Source organism: Mirounga angustirostris, unplaced genomic scaffold (assembly GCF_029215605.1).
Source record: "Mirounga angustirostris isolate CCGP_5_RB_7025 unplaced genomic scaffold, mMirAng1.0.hap1 SCAF_5, whole genome shotgun sequence".
NCBI lineage: Eukaryota > Metazoa > Chordata > Mammalia > Carnivora > Phocidae > Mirounga > Mirounga angustirostris.
Window position 1 is genome coordinate 45238508 of NW_026991713.1, and position 19555 is coordinate 45258062.

Genomic DNA, 19555 nt, shown 5'->3' on the forward strand with positions numbered 1-19555 from the left:
TAAGCAAAGAGCTCTTAGAAACAACACCAAAACACAATCCATAAAGGAAAAGTTGTCAGATTTCATCAGAATTTAACATTTCTCTTTGAAAGACATTAGAGAATGAAAAGATAAGTCAGACCAGGAGGAAATATTTCCAAATCGTATATCTGATAAAGAACCGGTATCCAAAATATATAAAGAAGTCTCAAAACTAAGTAACAAAAAATATCAACAAATACAGGCAAATGATTTGAACAGACATGTCAGAAGATATACAAAAGTCAAACACATGAAAAATGCTCAACATTATTTGTCATTAGGGAAATGCAAATTAAAACCACAATGATAAATACATCTATTAGAATGGTTATAACTTTAAAAAATGCCCATATCAAATGTTGGCCAGAATGTGGAAGAACTGAAACTCTCATACTACTGGTGGTAATATAAAATGGTACAACTAGTTTGGAAAACACCTTGGCAGTTTCTTGAAAAGTTAAACATACACCTACCAAATAATCCAACCATTTTACTCCTAGGTAGTTTACCTAATGGGGGAGAAATAAAAGCATCTGTCTTTACAAAAACCTATATACAAATGTTTCCAAAAGCTTTATTTGTTTTTTGTATTTAAAGATTTTATTTTTAGGGGCGCCTGGGTGGCTCAGTCGTTAAGCGTCTGCCTTCTGCTCAGGTCATGATCCCAGGGTCCTGGGATCGAGCCCCGCATCGCGCTCCCTGCTCCGCAGAAAGCCTGCTTCTCCCTCTCCCACTCCCCCTGCTTGTGTTCCCTCTCTCACTGTGTCTCTCTGTCAAATAAATAAATAAAATATTAAAAAAAAAAAAGATTTTTAAGTAATCCCCACACCCAACGCAAGGCTCAAACTCACAACCCAAGTTCAAGAGTCGCACATTCCACCTACTGAGTCAGTCAGCCACCCTACAGAAGCTTTATTTGTAATAGCCACAAATGGAAAACAACCCAAATGTCTACCAACAAGTGAATAAATAAACAAAAGGAAGTATATCCATACAAAGGGATAGCAATAAAAAGGAATGAGCTATTAATAAACACAACAACATGGATGAATCTTAACATAATTATGTAGAGTGAAAGAAGTCAGACTCAAAAGTATACACACTCTGATCCCATTTATATAAAATTCTAGAAAATTCAAAGTACTATAAAGGGGGGATGGGAGGAAGGGATTACAAAGAAGCATAAGAAGACTTTTGGGTAATGGGTATATTCATTATTTTGACTGTGATGATGGTTTCATGGGTCAAACTTGTCAAACTGCACACTTTAAATATGTGTGCTTTATTTTATGTCTGTTATACTTCAACAAAGCTAATTAATTTCTTTTAAAGCAGTGTACACAGTTCTGCTCCCTGTCCTTTTTTTTTTTTTTAACTTGATATGCCTTTTAATTGTTTCTTTTAAATATACAAAGCTTTCTCATTCTTTTTTACCTACCTAGGATTCTATTATATACATGCACTATATTTGATTTTATGATGTCTCCTACTGTTGACAAACAATACATTGAAAAACCTTGTACAAACTCATTACTTTCAGATACAAGCATATCTATAGAATATATTCTTCGAAGTAAAACTGCGAGGTCAAAACAAAATACATTTACAGTTCTGATTGCCATTGCCAAATTGATCATTCAGTTTTCAATGCAGGAAACAGAGCCATTCTAGAGATCTTAAATAGGAAGGCACTTGTTATAGGGACTCTGGAACGTAAAAGGTCATTGAAAGGGCTGTAAGAGCAGGGTTTAGGAATATAGGTTGAGCCTCCCAGAATGAATCCCACTGTGATACAGAACTGACTTACTAGAGTCTATGACCTCTGAAGTCGTTGTGGAGCTATGCTAGGAGCCAGAGACCACCACCACCTTCCCTCACTCCTGGGAAACTGGAGAAAGAAGATCTGATACCACAATCCAGAGATTAAAATGTCATTTTAAGAAGCTGGTGCCACCCTCACTACTTCTCCATATTCAGGAAGTTGGAGGATAGATGTTTGATCACTGCTGCATGGAAACATGTTTCCCACAATCTTGCAACATTCAAGAACCTCAAAAAGACGGCCTCTGCCTCATTTCTCGTTTCAAATCATGAGGGGAACAAATAATTGGGAAAATCTAATTAGCTTCCAGAACAGTAGCTGCACAAACAAATCTGGGAAATGTATGTATTTTCCAACCTCTCTGACTAGGAAGGAAAATTGGTGGTTGAAAGAATAAATCTAGAATAGATAGCACACCATTTTTAGTGGTTGTTCTAATTTACACCTCTACAAGCAAAAACACTTGTTCCCCAATTCTTACCAATAATATCTAGGATGTAACACAATGTCTTACAAAATTTAAAAAAATTCTTGATCAAAAAAAAAATAGGTTAAAAACTTGTATCTCAGTATAGTTTTTATTTTGTACTTCTCTTAACAGTGAAGTTCAACTTTTATTTTCAATTTGTGTCATTTATATCCTTTTCTGTGAAAACTGTTTATAGTTTTGGATCTTTTTCCTTTTGGATTGTTGAATTTTTTCCTTATTAAATTCTAGGACTTCTTTATATATTAAGCAATGCATGATATGATTTGCAAATTTTTTTTCCAAATCTGTAATTTCTCTTTGCTCCTGGTGGTTTTTGAGATGAAGAATTTATATTATCGTTATTATATATTATACATTACTATAAATTTATACTGAATACCTTTTTTTTTTTAAGATTTTATTTATTTATTTGACAGAGAGAGACACAGCGAGAGAGGGAACACAAGCAGGGGGAGTGGGAGAGGGAGAAGCAGGCTTCCCGCTGAGCAGGGAGTCCAATGTGGGGCTCGATCCCAGTACCCTGGGATCATGACCTGAGCCGAAGGCAGACGCTTAACGACTGAGCCACCCAGGTGCTCCCTGAATACCTTTTTTATTGTTTCTGGATTTTATACCACATTTAGAAAAGTCTTCACCACACTAAAATCTTTTAAGATTCTCCTACGATTTCTTCAAGTACTTTAAACATTTCAGTTTAAAACTGGATTTTATTTTGGTATGAGGTATGACTCCCAACTTTTATTTTTTCCTGCAAATAGCTACCCAGGTGTCCTAACACCTTTTAATGAACAAGCCATATTTTCCTCACTGAATTAAATGTCATCTTTATCTTGTGCTAAATTCCCATATCTGAGTCAATTTTAGACCTATTTTATTCTAATGATCTGTCTAGTCATATGCCAGTACCAAAGTGTTTTAATTTCTGCAGTTTTCTATTTTTAAAATTTTGTAAGAGTAGTCTGTCCTCACTGCTTTTTTTAAGAGCTTTCCTAGCTAGTCTTATTTCTTTTTCATTGGAATCGGCTTTCTAGTTTTAGAAAATCCTGATATTTTTGGAGGGGGAGATGAACCATGAGAGACTATGGACTCTGAAAAACAAACTGAGGGTTCTAGAGGGGAGGGGATGGGGGATGGGTTAGCCTGGTGATGGGTATTAAAGAGGGCACGTTCTGCATGGAGCACTGTTATACGCAAACAATGAATCATGGAACACTACATAAAAAGTAATGATGTAATGTATGGTGATTAACATAATAAAATATGAAAAAAAAAGAAAATCCTGATATTTTTATTGAGATTGCATGAAATTTATAGATTAACTTAGAAAGAACTGGCATGTAGATGTTGGTAAGTCTTCCTATCCAAGAATATGATATACCTCTCCATGTGTTTGTGCTTTCTTTTCAGGAGAAACAAAGCTTTCTTTCTGTGGTCTTGCATACTGTTTATTCCTAGGTATTCTTTTCTCCTTTGTTCTTTTTTTTTTAAAGATCTTATTTATTTATTTTATTTGAGAGAGAGAAAGGAGAGAGAGCAAGCAGGGGGAGGGGCAGAGGGAGAGAGAATCTCAAAAGGGCTCTGCACAGAGCATGGAGCGCCATGCTGGGCTTTATTCCATGACCCTGATTATCACCGACCTGAGCTGAAACCAAGAGTGGGACGTTTAACCACCTAAGCCACCCAGGTGCCCCTCCTTTGTTCTTACTTTATTTTTTTTTTAAGATTTTATTTATTTATTTGTCAGAGAGAGCACAAACAGGGGGAGCGGCAGATGGAGAAGCAGGGTCCCCACTAAGCAAGGAGCTTGATATGGGACTCCATCCCAGAACCCTGAGATCATGACCTGAGCTGAAAGCAGACTCTTAACCAACTAAGCCATCCAGGCGTCCCCTTTGTTCATACTTTAAAAGGAGCTTTTTCTTCCATTATATCTTCTAATTGGCTGTTGTTTATATAGATAAAAGCTTTTAATTTCTATGATTAATTTTATACCCAGTGACTTTATTAAGACACGTTCAGTTGACTCTTAAGCTTTGCACTATCTTCTACAAGTACTAATTTTACTTCCTCCATTTTTAATGTCTCTAAATTCTCTTGCATCTGTTAGATAATTCTCCCCTAGGTTTTTAAGTTCCTTGAGAACATGAATTATAGTAGAACATTTTGTATATCTTTCAGAGACCAGTAAGATGCTCTACATAGAATGTTAGGAAAACAGAAACACAAAGTGCCTGCTAAATTCTGAATCTGCTTATTTATTCATATCCTTTTGTCAGGTCCCCACTCATAAAAGAACCCAAAACTGAAAACCTTTTGAAGTGTCACATATATATTTTGCAACAAAGTAGGCCTTTTAGCTACAAGTTTTTTTCTTGGATTTACATATGAAATTGCAGGCAAAATCTAAAATTTTTAGGTTCAGTTTTGCTTAAACATTATTGGTGAAATTCATATTGTCTATAGCACTTTCCCTAAAGCCATGTATAATTTCACTTAAAAACTACATATATGAGGGGTGCTTGGGTGGCTCAGTTGGTTAAGCATCCCACTCTTGGTTTTGACTCAAATCATCTCAGGGTGGTGGGATCAAGCCCTGCATGGACTCCATGCTCAGTGGGAGTTTGCTTGAGATTCTCTCCCTCTTCCTCCTCCCTTCCCCTCCCCCTGCTCCCACTCTCAATCTCTCTAAAATTAATAAAGAAATAAAATCTTTAAAAAAAAAACTACATATGTTAGGTGAAATGTGTGTGTGGGGGGGGGTAGAATGGCCATTAAGGCTTAAAATCAAATGCATGAAACAGAAAACTGAATTCTATACACTATACAAGAAAATCAGTCTTCAGGTGCCTGGATGGCTCAGTCGGTAAAGCAGCTGACTCTTGGCTTAGGGTCAGGTCATGATCTCAGGGTCCTCAGGTCAAGCCCTGCATTGGGCTCCGCACTCAGCACAGAGCCTGCTTGTCCATCTCCCTCTGCTCCTCCCCGTGGTCTCTGTCTCTGTCTCTGTCTCTCTCTCTCTCAAATAATCTTAAAAAAAGAAAAATCAGTCTTCTTACTTCATAGGTAAGAATCTTATGTTAAAATATTTCCAAACCATACCAGTTACCTACATAGAAAGGATAAATCAGTCATGTGTGCATCTTAAAAATACTACATCAGAACAGAAGTTCCTGAGGCTCCTCAGTGGCTCAGTTGGTTAAGCATCCAACTCTTGATTTTGGCTCAGGTTGTGATCTCAGGGGCGTGAGATTGAGCCCTGCATCGGGCTATGACCTCAGTGTGGAGTCTACATGTCCCTCTCCCTCTGCTCCTCACCCTGCTCTCTCTCTGTCAAATAAATAAATAAATAAAATCTTTAAAAAAAAAAAAAAAAGAAATTCCACTTGATAAAGCAAATGTTTCTTCCCCAGACCATTTTCAAGTGTGGTAAAAAGAATTCTAAGTTCTAAACCAAACTTTTATAAGGTGCAGAAAACAACTGTGTGATACAGTGAAATAAGATGAAAATTCAGGAAGTACAGATAAATAGCAGCTCTTAAAACTGCCCAGCAAAATGGATAAATATTTGTAGATTTTCCTCACAGAGTCATGAGACACTCTCCCCCAGACTAACTCTAAAGCTTTTCTCAAACATCATGATAAGGTTCTTTCTCTAATAACTAAACCTTCCTTGTACCTTATATTGGACCTTATATCCCTTGGATCTTATATTAACTGTATTCGCCACACCCCAATTTTCAAAAACTGAGGCATAAATTTTCAAATGTGCTAGTTTTTATGATTACCATCAAAGACCATCAAAGGCAGATACAGAGATTAAAGATCTAACCAATGACTTTGTAACACCAGCACGTGAATCCTGACCACAATACTTACATAAGTACAATTAGTTTCAATTATTTATTATTCAGATAAATAAATGTCTACCTACAAGGCTAATCAGTGTGACAACCTGAGATCATGACTCAAGGTTATTTTAGATTTTGTCTCTTTTCCTGTCCATTCACTGCTTAGTTCTCACCTGGGGTGCCCCATTAAGCACATGCAGAGGCTCCTTTTAGCATTTCTTGGTGAGTACGTACCTAAAGATGGCATAAAAATTCATGTGAGTTAATATGGTAAGTGTAATGATTTGCTTTGAATATCCCATCAAATGTATTGAATTAATAAGTAACTGGCACATGCAATTTTTAATTGCAAAGTAGCCAGAAAACAAAAACAGCCAAAATCATCTTGAAAAACTGAAGCTAAAAACTTTATATGTTTTTTTAAAAATTTCTATTAGGGATTATGAATTTGGGGACACTAACTTATATTGTTTTCAACACTAAGGCAAAAAGGGTGGTGAACAGCTCAAGTTTTCTAGTTCAAGTTTTTCCAAAATATAACAGGCAGTGCCCGAGTCAGCTTCAAAAAAACAGAGCAAAGATGGTATCCCTATGATCATTAAATACAATATTTTTTTTAAAGCAATGCTTAGCTTAAAGCTTCTTTCTTTTTCTTTTTCCTTCCTTCCCTCCTTCCTTCCTCACTTCCTTTCCTCCTTCCTTCCTTCTTTTTAAGCACCACTACAAATACTGTGTTCCTTTGACAATATATATTTTCTAGAGGATCTTTTGAAAAGATTTATTTATTTATTTGAGAGATGGGGGCAGAGGGAGAGAGAGAATCTCAAGCAGACTCCATGCTGGGTACAGAGCCCCACACGTCCTTGATCCCATACCCTGAGATCAAAAATCAAGAGTCGGATGCTCAACTGGCTGAGCTACCCAGGCGCCCCCCGACAATATGTTTTTAAAAGGCTGTTTTTGGATTCTTGGCTTTTAATGTTCTGAATCACAAATCCTTGCCAATTTTTCTTTCTCTAATTAAAGCCACCCCTATCCCTATGATTCACTGTCAATAAAAGGGACAAATAAGTTACTTACCAGATTGAATGAAGGTCTCAATCAACACCACTCTTAAGCTTTAGCTCTTCATTCAGCATTTAAGGAAATGCCTCATTTTTTAGAATCATATCCTTGTCAAATATTCCATAGATGAGAATTTCTTATACATGGTGATTATTTTGCAAATCATTCTATATACAGTTAATAATCTTTTAAATGTTTGATTGGAAGAGGCACCAGCACAGCTTTGGTTCTGGCAAAGCAGTGGACTAATTGTTGGGGAATTAGGACTGCCAAATGTCAGCCTCAAAGCAACACACCAAAGGGCGCCTGGGTGGCTCAGTTGGTTAAGCGACTGCCTTCGGCTCAGGTCATGATCCTGGAGTCCCGGGATCGAGTCCCGCATCGGGCTCCCTGCTCGGCAGGGAGTCTGCTTCTCCCTCTGACCCTCCCCCCTCTCATGTGCTCTCTCTCATTCTCTCTGTCTCAAATAAATAAATAAAATCTTAAAAAAAAAAAAAAAGAATATGCCGAGAATGAGGCCAACTCAGAATTTTGTCACGGGTACTAGAGCACACTACCCTATTTCCACATGGTATAGAACCCAGTGATTTGACTTTCCCAGAATGCTAGTTACTCTTTAAGCTTAATTTATGATAAACATAAAACATATTAAGAATCAAGTAGTTAATTTCCAGTTCAAGAATGTCACCATGGATATAACTTTCTTTAAAGAGGTTATGATTCTGGTTTGTTCTTGGTAAATTGGTCAGTTGACTGAAGATGGAATTTGAATAGGGTTGAAGTTGGATTTCAGGGAACTGAAAATTCATAAAGGATAAATATAAATAAAAACATTTATATATGAGAGATACAGACACACACCATTAACAATGGTTATCTCTTAAGAGGGATAGGGATGTGGGATGTTGGGGGAAGGGAAACCTGAAAGGGACTTTTTATTTTTTCATTAAAGGCATCGACCAACTAGAAGTTTTAATTTTTGGCAACATGAAGTCCTGTCTTATGTAACTACTCCGGAGTTGTATAAAGACTTTACCCTGTACGCTTTCCCTATCAGCTATTCCTCCCCTCTTTTCCTTCTCCCCTCAAATAAAAACCTATTCTGAATAAAGAATCTGCTAAATTCTTGAATTGTATATATTAATCAGTCAATAGTAGGCCAAAAGTAATGTACTTCAAATGAATTATAAGCAGATGTCTTTCTAATATCCTGATTTACATGCATAAGGGAGACCCTGATTCTGTCTAAGCACTGGCTTGCACTTAAATTCTATGATTCTAATGAAATCCACCTACATGACAAGATTCCTTTTGGTAAGGTTTCATGGAGAGTCAGAAGTTATTTTGAAAGGCAACCACCCCAAAGACATGTGGGAGAAAACAAAAAGAAAGTCTGCATGTACTGACATAACAGTTCCTAGACATGATGGTAAGACAAAAAAGCAGTTGCAAAACATATGCATAGTAAGACAGAATTTATGTATATAAAAATTTAAAACCCATAAAACTATGTATTTCTATAGATAAGTATGTATGTATAAAAATGCACAGCAAAAAGGTAATTGAAGAGTATATACTACAGAGCAGTATTTTCCTTCTGGGAGGGGAGTACTTTTTATTCTTTTTCCTAGAATATATTCTCAGATAATTAAATACAAAGTGAAGAACTTTTACATTTCTAGGAAGTACTACATATGATGATTTCCTTAAAATAGTTTGCTACCGAAGATACAGTTTAGCAAATACCACTGTTGTCTATATTTCAACATTACCATATTTTATCCCTGCTGTCCCTCACCTTTCTCTCATTGGTCTACACAGGCTCAAATTTAAGGAAGTCATTTTAGCTTTTTCTTGAGTATTTGATAATGAAGAGCTGGTACAGTTGTCAGAAGCATCAAAATCAAGGTGAGAACTGATACAATGGGAATGAAGGTAGGCAGGTTCATCTTTTGGCTTTAATGTGATGCATTTGGTATGAGCAGGCCTCTGAAGACAAGATGCTTTAAGAGTAAGATTCTTACTGGGTGTGCTGTGTAACATCAACTTGCCATGTTCATCTATGTACTGCAGAGAAAAAGTTGTGGTACCAAGGTTAACATATCAAAGCACACTCAGCTTCTCAGAAGAGAGATGATATCTAAGTCCCAAAGAGCACAAGCAGTGCTAAAAGTCTATCAAATTAAAGTGATATTTGTTTAGAAGCAAAGCATTGTTGCTTGAAATTGGAAACTCTTAAGAGTATTTCTAAAATTGTTTTCATTACATATGATTAATGCCAAAATACTTGCATTTAGGAAAATTTGCTCAGAATTCTAATTTGTTTCCTTTGAAAAGGGAAAAGCCATCAAAGTCAAACATTTGTATAACATGAACTTTGATCCACAACACCAAATATATTATTGTTTTTGTTAACTGAAAATTACAGAACTGCAACATACTAGAATCAACACCTATTATGAAATCAAGTAAATGTATGTATTCAATGAATCCCAGCTTTTAGTTATTAAAATCTAGGTAACACATTTTGTAATTTAGAAAAGAAAAAAGATCTACTTAGTCTCTGTATCTCCAGACATTATTGTAAGGCTCCTGCTGGTTGCAACCATCTATACCCTTTTCTAGAAGAGTTCATCTTCAATAGTCACAGAGTATGTAGTCCCTCTCTGCCAAACTGCATCTATAAAGAAAACTATAATGGCAAACAGAAGTCAAAAGATGAATTTCAAAAGTTAAAGGCACAGATCAAACCACTTCTGGAGATAATGTAAGTGGTAATTATAAGGGTAAATTCTATTTGGAGATAACATCAATGATCTAGACTCCTTGTAGCATTTATAATATAGAAAATTGCAAATTATATTAAAAGACATAGTATCACAATTCATTTTTTATATGTTCTAAATATTTGGCACAATGCATAAATTGCCTTATTTAGAAATGACTTGATAATGTATTTTCAAAACGATTATAAAAATGTCAGGTTGTAGAGTTTCATATCTACCTGATTTCCATTCTCCTCCTCACTATCCTCCTTTCACATGTCCCAAATTTTATCTTTTCTTACTGAAAACCTGTATCATTCTTATTTCTTAATTTAATGCCAAATAAAAAGTAATCACTAATAATATACAGCTAGTACTAAAAAAAACAAAACAAAAACAAAACCATCAATTTAGCTGTAACAGCCATAGCTTTAGGGTATTTTCAGGAGATATCCCCAGAACAAAACAAATTCGAACACTCATATTTCATACAATAACGTGATGCTTTTTTTTCAGATTGCTGTTTACCCCAAAACTGTTGCAATATACATTTTTAAAAACAATATTTTCCTCTATAATCACAAAGCAAAACAAGATGCAGAATACCCATCATCATTACAGAAACAATGATTGTATACTTTTAACATAATATTCAGGTATTTTTAATGACTATCTTATACCAATTTTTAATTATATATACTAAATGTATACACTTACGAGTTGAAAAATATATTGGTTCTACCTACCTACTACTTTTAATACACAATACAGTAACTTGTGTCTTCTTCCTAATAGCACAATTTATAAGGACAGGAACACAAAAGATATGTTAGAGAGGTGAAGAAAGTATCAGAGAAATTTCCTCAGCCTTAGTTTACCCTCTCTTTACCTCTCCTTTATGCACATACTGCAATTGGCTGGTCCTCTTTCATTCCTCTTTTATCCTATTCCTACCTAAATACCTCTCAGGCCTCAGGACAAGGACAAGTATTCTATTTTATTTATTGTTGCTAATGAATTAGCTTAAATTATAGGTCAAAAAAAGAAGAAACGCTTGAGGTTAGGAAAGATACACAGAAACCAAGGGAGAGTAAAGGAAAAAAAATATGGAGAGTGGTTTTATCCCATCAATAATTATCTGGCAACTCTGGAGCAGAGGTTCCTATCTGGACTTAGTATCACTAATATAGGGTCAAAAATCAAGAGTACAACTCTCCAATTATCAGGCTTTAAGACTTTACTTTTTGGAATAAAGCTCAATTTCATCTCTAATTAGTGTAAAAAATATTTCACTCCAAAGGAGAAGAGCTTATTTCCCATCTGCACGTATACTAGTAGAAATGGCAAGGCTTTCTTTACCATCTGTGGAAGAACCAAGGGGACAAAAACAATTTTTCCTGTATTTGTACTCATGATTCCCCCTGTCTCCCCTGCTGCCCTGCAAAAACACAAACTTCACAGGACACTGAGAGACTATACAATCATCTGATAAAAAAACAACAACAACAACCAATTTTAGCTTATCTCCCTGATTTTTCCCACCCTACCCTCCCCAAACACACACAACAGAGATCAGTGTGTTGAGTTTAGCAAGGAGAGTAAAGAAGGTAAAGTGAGGGCTCACAGAACACTTAATACTAAGTTAAAATTCTAGCATCGTAACATCTAGGTGTCAATTCAACTTTAAACCCATTTGGGAAAGTTTAAGCTATTAACTTAAAAATATGGTAGTACTTCTTTAGTAACTGTAACCTCTTTATATCCTCTTAATTGCTCATGCTAACAACTTTATTGCATACTACTGCTTCTTATAAGAAGTAAATCCAGGGACCATTCCATTTTATCTTAGACATAACATTTACTAGTTTTCCAAGCATGACAGAAATGGAAAAATATATATATTAGAACAAGAACAATTTATGTTAATCTCCACAATCTGTGATCCTTCTGTGAGTAGTGTCTGATTCTATTAAAATTAACAAATTTAAGTTCAGTCCTATGCTTAAGGAAAAAAAAAAACCCTCTAATGAGACTAATTTACAAAGTATACAAGAATAAAATTTTATAATAAATCTTTCCAGTGTTCGCTATAACCACATTACATGAAATGTTTCCCTTCACAGAAACTCAGAAGGACAACTCTTATAAAATGGAACAAACTTCTGTGTTCGTCTCCGGCAACCATTGAACAAATACAATTTGCTCACAAAGGGTTTAAAAGTGCTGCCCCAAGGGAATAAACTACCCCCTAACATGCTGTATGAATGAGTCTTGGCGAGTGGCAACTCTCTGGGACCTCTTCCTCTCTTCTCGTGCCAGTGAACCCATCTCACATAAAGTCTAAGAGAAAACTAAAGCCATTGCAGAAGTGAAACTCAGCATGCTCCACCCAAATACTTCTAAGGTAACCACTTCAAAGCAAAATCAGCAGAATTCATCTCTTTTATCCAAAAAAATCCCCCCAAAACAACAAAAAAACAAAAAACCCCAACAAACCAAAAGGCAAATGCTGTTGTTCAATCATCAGAAAGACTTAGAGAGGCAAAAAATATGACAACAGCAATAATTCAAGTAAAGTATATGTGAAAATTTAAACACGCCACTTTCAAGTTAAGACAAAAGTGAAGGGGAGCTATGATCTTTATATCAGAGTCAAAAAGCTTAGGCATTATCACCAAATGTTAATTCACTTTACAGTCATCAATGAGACTATTGTATATATTTTTGCACCTTGCGCTTGTAAAAGCAGATAAAATATTTAATATGTAATTTTACAATGTATTTTACCAGCTCAGCATACAGGTTGTATATAGATTATATCAAAGTAGTAGACAGTTAAGGGGCCTGTGCAAACCCTGCAAAAATAGTACTTCAGGTATCTGCTAATAAAAAAAAAGAAACAAAAACAGTTTGCTATTTTCTAGAAGTGATACAATTCAAACTACCACAAAATACAAAGGGCTGCAAAAATGTATACCATTCCAACAACATATATAAGTTATTAAATAAAGATTTGATTTAAAAGAATATAAATGAAGCCTTTAAGTAGGTCTTTTCTACATGCATATTATTCCCTATTAAAGAAAAAAATATGTAAAAAGGCCATTGGTAATTGCTTTGTTAACATTTGTAGAAAAATGCCAATTCTCTGGTCACAAACTCCACTAAGTTTAGCACTTAAGGTCTCTGCAGTGTTATAAACGTAATTTAAAATACTGTTAATTCTATAATTCCATTGGTAAAATAATGTGACTTGGAATATGGCAGTCTTCATGTTGAGGGCAATGATCCACAGTTTGTTTAACTTCTTAAGTGTGAACAGTTATCCAGAAGAACAGCACCCTCCACCACCGCTCTGGGCTTGAGGTTCATCATCAATAATCTGTACACCTCGCCTTGCAGATCCTGGTTGACTGGAGCCATTGCCTTTTGCTCTCTCATCCACTTGCGCTGTTTCTATCATCCCTAAGAGAGGGAGAAAACAGAAATTATTTAGGACCACAACCTATGAGTTTTCTCTATAATTTCAGTATACCACCATGATAGCCATTTCTGACTTTCAACCAATAAGGAAACAAAATATAATAAACATTTTGTCAGCTCACTAAATAGCTGTTCCTGCAAGTTATAAATAGTTAATAGCAACTGTATTTGTCCAGTTGCATCATGGCCACAGTGACATCAATAGAGAAAAAAGTTTTTGCTTTGAACAAATAACTGTATACAAGTATAATCCTTAAGATTTTCCAAATATACTTAGCAACATGTCAAAGAAGTTCAAATTATTCCACGTGCAACTAATATCTAGGGAATAAGATTTATTCTACAACTAGTAATGCAATACTTTTAAGCAAATAATATTTGAAAGAATGAAAGAGTTTAAGATGAGGGAGGAAGAACAAAGCTGGAGGACTCATGCTATTTGACTTAAAGATATAGCAGAAAGTTACTCCAATAAAGAGTGAGATACTGGTGAAAGGAGAGCTCTAAAGATCAATGAAAGTAATAATACACTATATATGTTAACTAATTGAATTTAAATAAAGATCACTGGAACACTGTCCAGAAATAGATCCCCCATATATGGTCACTTGATTTTTGATGTATGTGCCAAGATTATTCCATGAAGAAAGAATAACCTTTTCAAGAAACAGTATTAGAACTGGACATTTAGGGGCGCCTGGGTGGCTCAGTCGGTTAAGCGTCTGCCTTCGGCTCAGGTCATGATCCCAGGGTCCTGGGATCGAGCCCCGCATCGGGCTCCCTGCTCAGCGGGGAGCCTGCTTCTCCCTCTCCCTCTGCCTGCCTCTCTGCATACTTGTTCTCTCTATCTCTCTGTCAAATAAATAAATAAAATCTTAAAAAAAAAAAAAAAGAACTGGACATTTACATGTAAAAAATAAACCTTGATCTATCTATATCTCTCACCATATGTAAAAATTAAAAAATGAATTATGGATCTAACCAGAAATTTCTAGAAGAAAACATAGGAGGAAATCTCTGTAGGAAAAAAATCTTTGTGACTCTGAATTAGGCAAAAATTTCTCATATAAGACACACAAAAAATGAATTATAAAGAAAAACTGACAAATCAGACCTTATTAAAATTTAGAACTTCTGCTCTGAAAGACACAGTTAAAAAATGAAAATAGAAGACACAGATTAGGAGTAAATAGTCACAAAATACATATCTGAAAAGATGAAGAAAGAAAAGAGGGAGTCCTTAGAACAATAATTCTTAAACTTGGGTTCAAAGACCCGATGAACAATGGTTTCCAAATATAGGTGTACAGGAAAATCCAGTATAAGAAAACACCACAAATTCTAATTTCTACTTATTGTTCCTTAACCTTTCAAAATTTCTAGTTTTGGGCGCCTGGGTGGCTCAGTTGGTTAAGCGACTGCCTTCGGCTCAGGTCATGATCCTGGAGTCCCTGGATCGGGTCCCACATCGGGCTCCCTGCTCAGCGGGGGGTCTGCTTCTCCCTCTGACCCTCCCCCCTCTCATGTGCTCTCTCTCATTCTCTCTCTCTCAAATAAATAAATAAAATCTTTAAAAAAAAAACAAAAAACCCCCAAAATTTCTAGTTTTTCATGTTTTATACAAATGTACAAAATATATTATTTGTGTATGTTCTATACTTTTTAAATATACATGGGAAATATTCACATTTTTTTCTATAAAGATGTGAGATTTAGGGGCATTTGGGTGGCTCAGTCAGTTAAGTGTCCCTTTCTTAATTTTGGCTAAGGTCATGATCTCAGGGCTGTAAGACTGAGCCCTGTATTGGGCTCCATGCTCAATGCAGAGTCTGCTTGGGATTCTCTCTCTCCCTCTCCCTTCGCCCTTCCCCACCACTCATGGGTTCATGCACCCGCTCTCTCGCTCTCAATAAAATCTTAAAAAAAAAAAAAAAGATGTGAGATTTATAACATTTCTAAGCTACAGATCTAGAACCTTGGTACTCAAAGTATGGTCTGAGGACCAGAATTATCACCACATGGATGTCTGTTAGAAATGAAAATCTGAGGCCCACACCAGACCCACTCTATCAAATATACATTTTAACAAGATCTCCAAGTGATTGATAGGTATGTACAAACAGTGAAAATAGAAATAAATTCTCAAATTTCAGTGTGCATCACAATCACATGGAAGGATTGTTAAAACAGATTCTAGGCACCACCTCCAGAGGTTTTGATTCAGTTGGTTTGGGTTGGGCACAAGAATCTGCATTTCTAATACATTCTCAAGTGATGCTGATGCTACTGATCAGGGGACCTCACTTGGAGAATTAAAGCTCTACAAGAATTATGAATGATCTTCAGGTTTTTGTAAAACTGAAATTTACTCCAAAGTCTGTGTATATGTATATTTTCCTAGAGACAAAATACACAGTTTCATCAAATTCTCAGAAGAGTTTGAGGTCCATAAATTCAAGGAATATAATTTGACAAAATCGTTTCAATCTATTATTCCATAGACTAGGGTTTTCCTAAGTATGGTATACATTCTATTGGTGATAAACATTTTCCTCTTTTTTAAAAACTTTCTACTATGAAAAAAACTTCAAATTTATATATAAAAGTAGAAAAAACAGCATAGGGCGCCTGGGTGGCTCAGTCGTTAAGCGTCTGCCTTTGGCTCAGGTCATGATCCCAGGGTCCTGGGATCGAGTCCCACATCAGGCTCCCCACTCGGCAGGAAGCCTGCTTCTCCCTTTCCCACTCCCCCTGCTTGTGTTCCTGCTCTCGCTATTCTCTCTGTCAAATAAATAAAATCTTTAAAAAAAAAACAACAGCATAATGAAAATCCATTATGTCCATCACACAATTTCATCTATACTAAGCAAGCATCCTTAGTATTATTTTGAATCAAATTCTAGACATGTAATTTTATTCATAATTTTAATATGATCTCAAAAATATAAGGACTCTTTTTTTAAAAAAATAAGAACTTTTTAAAAAAGTATAGCCACAACACCATAATCATACCTTAAAAAATTTACAATAATTTTTAAAATAAAGAATAATTCCATTTATTTAAACTAAAAAACAAAACATTTCAACCATTTTTCCCACCCCCAAGCCCCTTCCTCTGGCAACCACCAATCTGTTCTCTGTTATCTATGAGATTGGTTTTATTTATTCATTTTTAGATTTCACATATAAGAGGGATCATATGTTATTTATCTTTCTCTGACTTATTTCACTTAGGATAATGCCCTCAGGGGCAGTGGGTGGCTCAGTCATTAAGCGTCTGCCTTCGGCTCACGATCCCAGGGTCCTGGGATTAAGCCCTGCATCGGGCTCCCTGCTCGGCAGGAAGTCTGCTTCTCCCTCTCACACTCTCCCCCGGCTTGTGTTCCCTCTCTCGCTGTGTCTCTATCAAATAAATAAATAAAATCTTAAAAAAAAAAAAAAGAAAAGGATAATGCCCTCAAGGTCCATCCATGTTGTCACAAATGGCAAAATCTCATCGTTCTTTTGGCTGCATAGTTAGTTTGATGTAGTCCACTTGTTTATTTTTGCTTTTGTTGCTTTTGCTTTCACTGTCAGATTAAAAAAATCAGGGCTATGTCAAGGAGCTTACTACCTATATTTTCTTTTAGGAGTTTTATGGTTTCAGGTCTTAGGTTCAAGTTTTTGATCCATTTAATTTTTGTGTATGGTGTAAGATAGTGATCCAGGTTCATTCTTTTGCATGTGGCTGTCCAATTTCCCCAACACCATTTATTGAAGAGACTGTCCTTTCCCCATTGTATATTCTTGACTTCCTGGTCATAAGTTAATTCACTATATATGCATGGATTTATTTCTGGGCTCTGTATTCTGTTCCATTGATCTGCGTGCCTGTTTTTATGCCAATACCACACTGTTTCACTGTAACTCTGTAATATAGTTTGAAATCAGGGAATGTGATGCCTCTAGCTTTGTTCTTCATCTCAACATTGTTTTGGCTATTCAGGGTCTTTTATGGTTCTATACAGATTTTAGGAGTCTGTTCTCTTTCTGTGAAAAATGCCACTGGAATTTTTTTTTAAAAGATTTTATTTATTTGACAGAGAGAGGGAACACATGCAGGGGGAGTGGGAGAGGGAGGGGGAGAAGCAGGCTTCCCGCTGAGCAGGGAGCCCAATGTGGGGGATCATGACCTGACCTGAAGGCAGACGTTTAACAACTGAGCCACCCAGGCACCCCTGCCTGCTTAATTCTGATAAGGACTATGCTGAATCTGCTTTGGGTAGTATGGACATTTTAACAATACTGATTCTTCTAATATATGAGCATGGATTATCTTTCTACTTATTTGTATCTTCTTCAGTTTCTTTCTTGAATGTCTTACAGTTTTCAATATACAGGTCTTTCACCTCTTTTTCTTGAAATTCATTCATAGGTACTTTATCATTTAATGTAAATATAAATGGGATTGTTTTCCTAATTTATCTTTCATTATTAGTGCATGATTTTGCATGTTGATTTCCTATATCCTTCAATGAACCAATTTTATTTATTAGTTCTAACAAGTTTTTTTGATGGGAGTTTTTAGGATTTTCTTCGGGGTTTTGACATATAATGTCATCTGCAAGTACTGACAGTTTTGCTTCTTCCTCTCCAATTTGTATGCCTTTTGTTTCTTTTCCTTGCCTAATTGCTCTGACTAGGACTTCCAATACTATGTTGAATAAAAGTGGTGAGAGTGAGCCTCCTTATCTTATTCCTGATCTTAAAGGAAAAGCTTTCAGCTTTTCTCCATTGAATATGATGCTAGCTATGGGCTTTCTGTATATAGCCTTTATTATGTTGAGGTATATTCCCTCTATATCCACTTTGTTGAGAGTTTTTGTCATAAATGGATGTTGAATTCTGTCAAATGCTTTTTCAGCATCTACTGAGATGATCATATGATTTTATCCTTCATTTTGTCAACATGGTATATCACAATGATGACGTGGATGTTGAACCATCCTTGCATCCCTGGAATAAATCCCACTTGATCATGGTGTCTTTTTGCTATATTCTTGAATTCAGTTTGCTAATATTTTGTTGAGAATTTTTGCCTCTATGTTCATCAAGGATACCAGCCTGTAATTTACTTTTCTTGTGGTGTCCTTGTCTGGCATTGGTATCAGGGTAATGCTAGTCTTGTAAAATGAGTTTGGGAGAGTTCCCTCTTCTACTTTTTGGAAGTGTTCGAGAAGGACTGGTATTTTAATTATTTTTTAGCAGAATTCACCAGTGAAGCCATCTGGTCCTGAATTTCTGTTTGCTGGGAAGTTTTTGATTACTGATTCAATCACCTTACTAGTAATCAGTCTGTTCAGTTTGTATTTCATTATGATTATTAGTAGGTTATACATTTCTAGGAATTTATCCATTTCTTCTAGGATGTCTAATTTATTGGTGTATAATTGTTCACAGTAGTGTCTTATGATCTTTTGTATTTCTGTGGCATTAGTTGTAAAGTCTCTGCTTTCATTTCTGATTTTATTTGAGTCCTCCGTTTTTCTTGGTGAGCCTAACTAAAGTTTTTTCAATTTTATCTTTTTAAAGAACCAGTTAGTTTCATCGATCTTTTCTATTGTGTTTTTCTTATCTATTTCATTTATTTCTGCTGTAATCTGTTGTTCCCTTCCTTCTCCTAACTTTGTTCTTTTTCTAGTTCTTTGAAGTATAAAGTTATATTATTTGAGACTTTTTAAAAAATGTTTTACTTTTTTTAGTAATCTCTACACCCAATGTGGGGCTTGAATTCACAACCCAGAGATCAAGAGTTGCATGTTCTTCCAACTGAGCCAGCCAGGTGCCCCTATTTGAGACTCTTTTTTACTCTTGAGTTAGGTATTGCTATGAACTTCCCTCTTTTTTTTTTTTTTTTTTTTAAAGATCTTATTAAGTTACCTCTACATCCAATGTGGGGCTTGAACTCACAACCCTGAGATCAAGAGTCTCAGGCTCCACCAACTGAGCCAGCCAGGCGCCCCTAAACTTCCCTCTTATACTGCTTTTGCTGGATCCCATAAATGTTGGTATGCTGTGTTTA

The 19555-nt window shown here is 35.7% G+C and overlaps 1 protein-coding gene and 1 long non-coding RNA gene across 3 annotated transcripts in view; one reads left to right on the forward strand and one right to left on the reverse strand.

Annotated features, from left to right (window-relative positions):
- Positions 1-19555, forward strand: part of LOC123843495 (uncharacterized) — a 104548-nt gene that overhangs the window by 19407 nt on the left and 65586 nt on the right. The window lies entirely within an intron of this gene.
- RAB21 (RAB21, member RAS oncogene family) overlaps positions 1374-19555 on the reverse strand; it is a 47208-nt gene continuing 29026 nt past the window's right edge. The window contains exon 7 of the mRNA XM_045872953.3: positions 1374-13476. Within this exon, the coding sequence (XP_045728909.1) occupies positions 13334-13476 (143 nt within the window). The 3' untranslated portion in view covers positions 1374-13333. The remainder of the gene's footprint in view (positions 13477-19555) is intronic.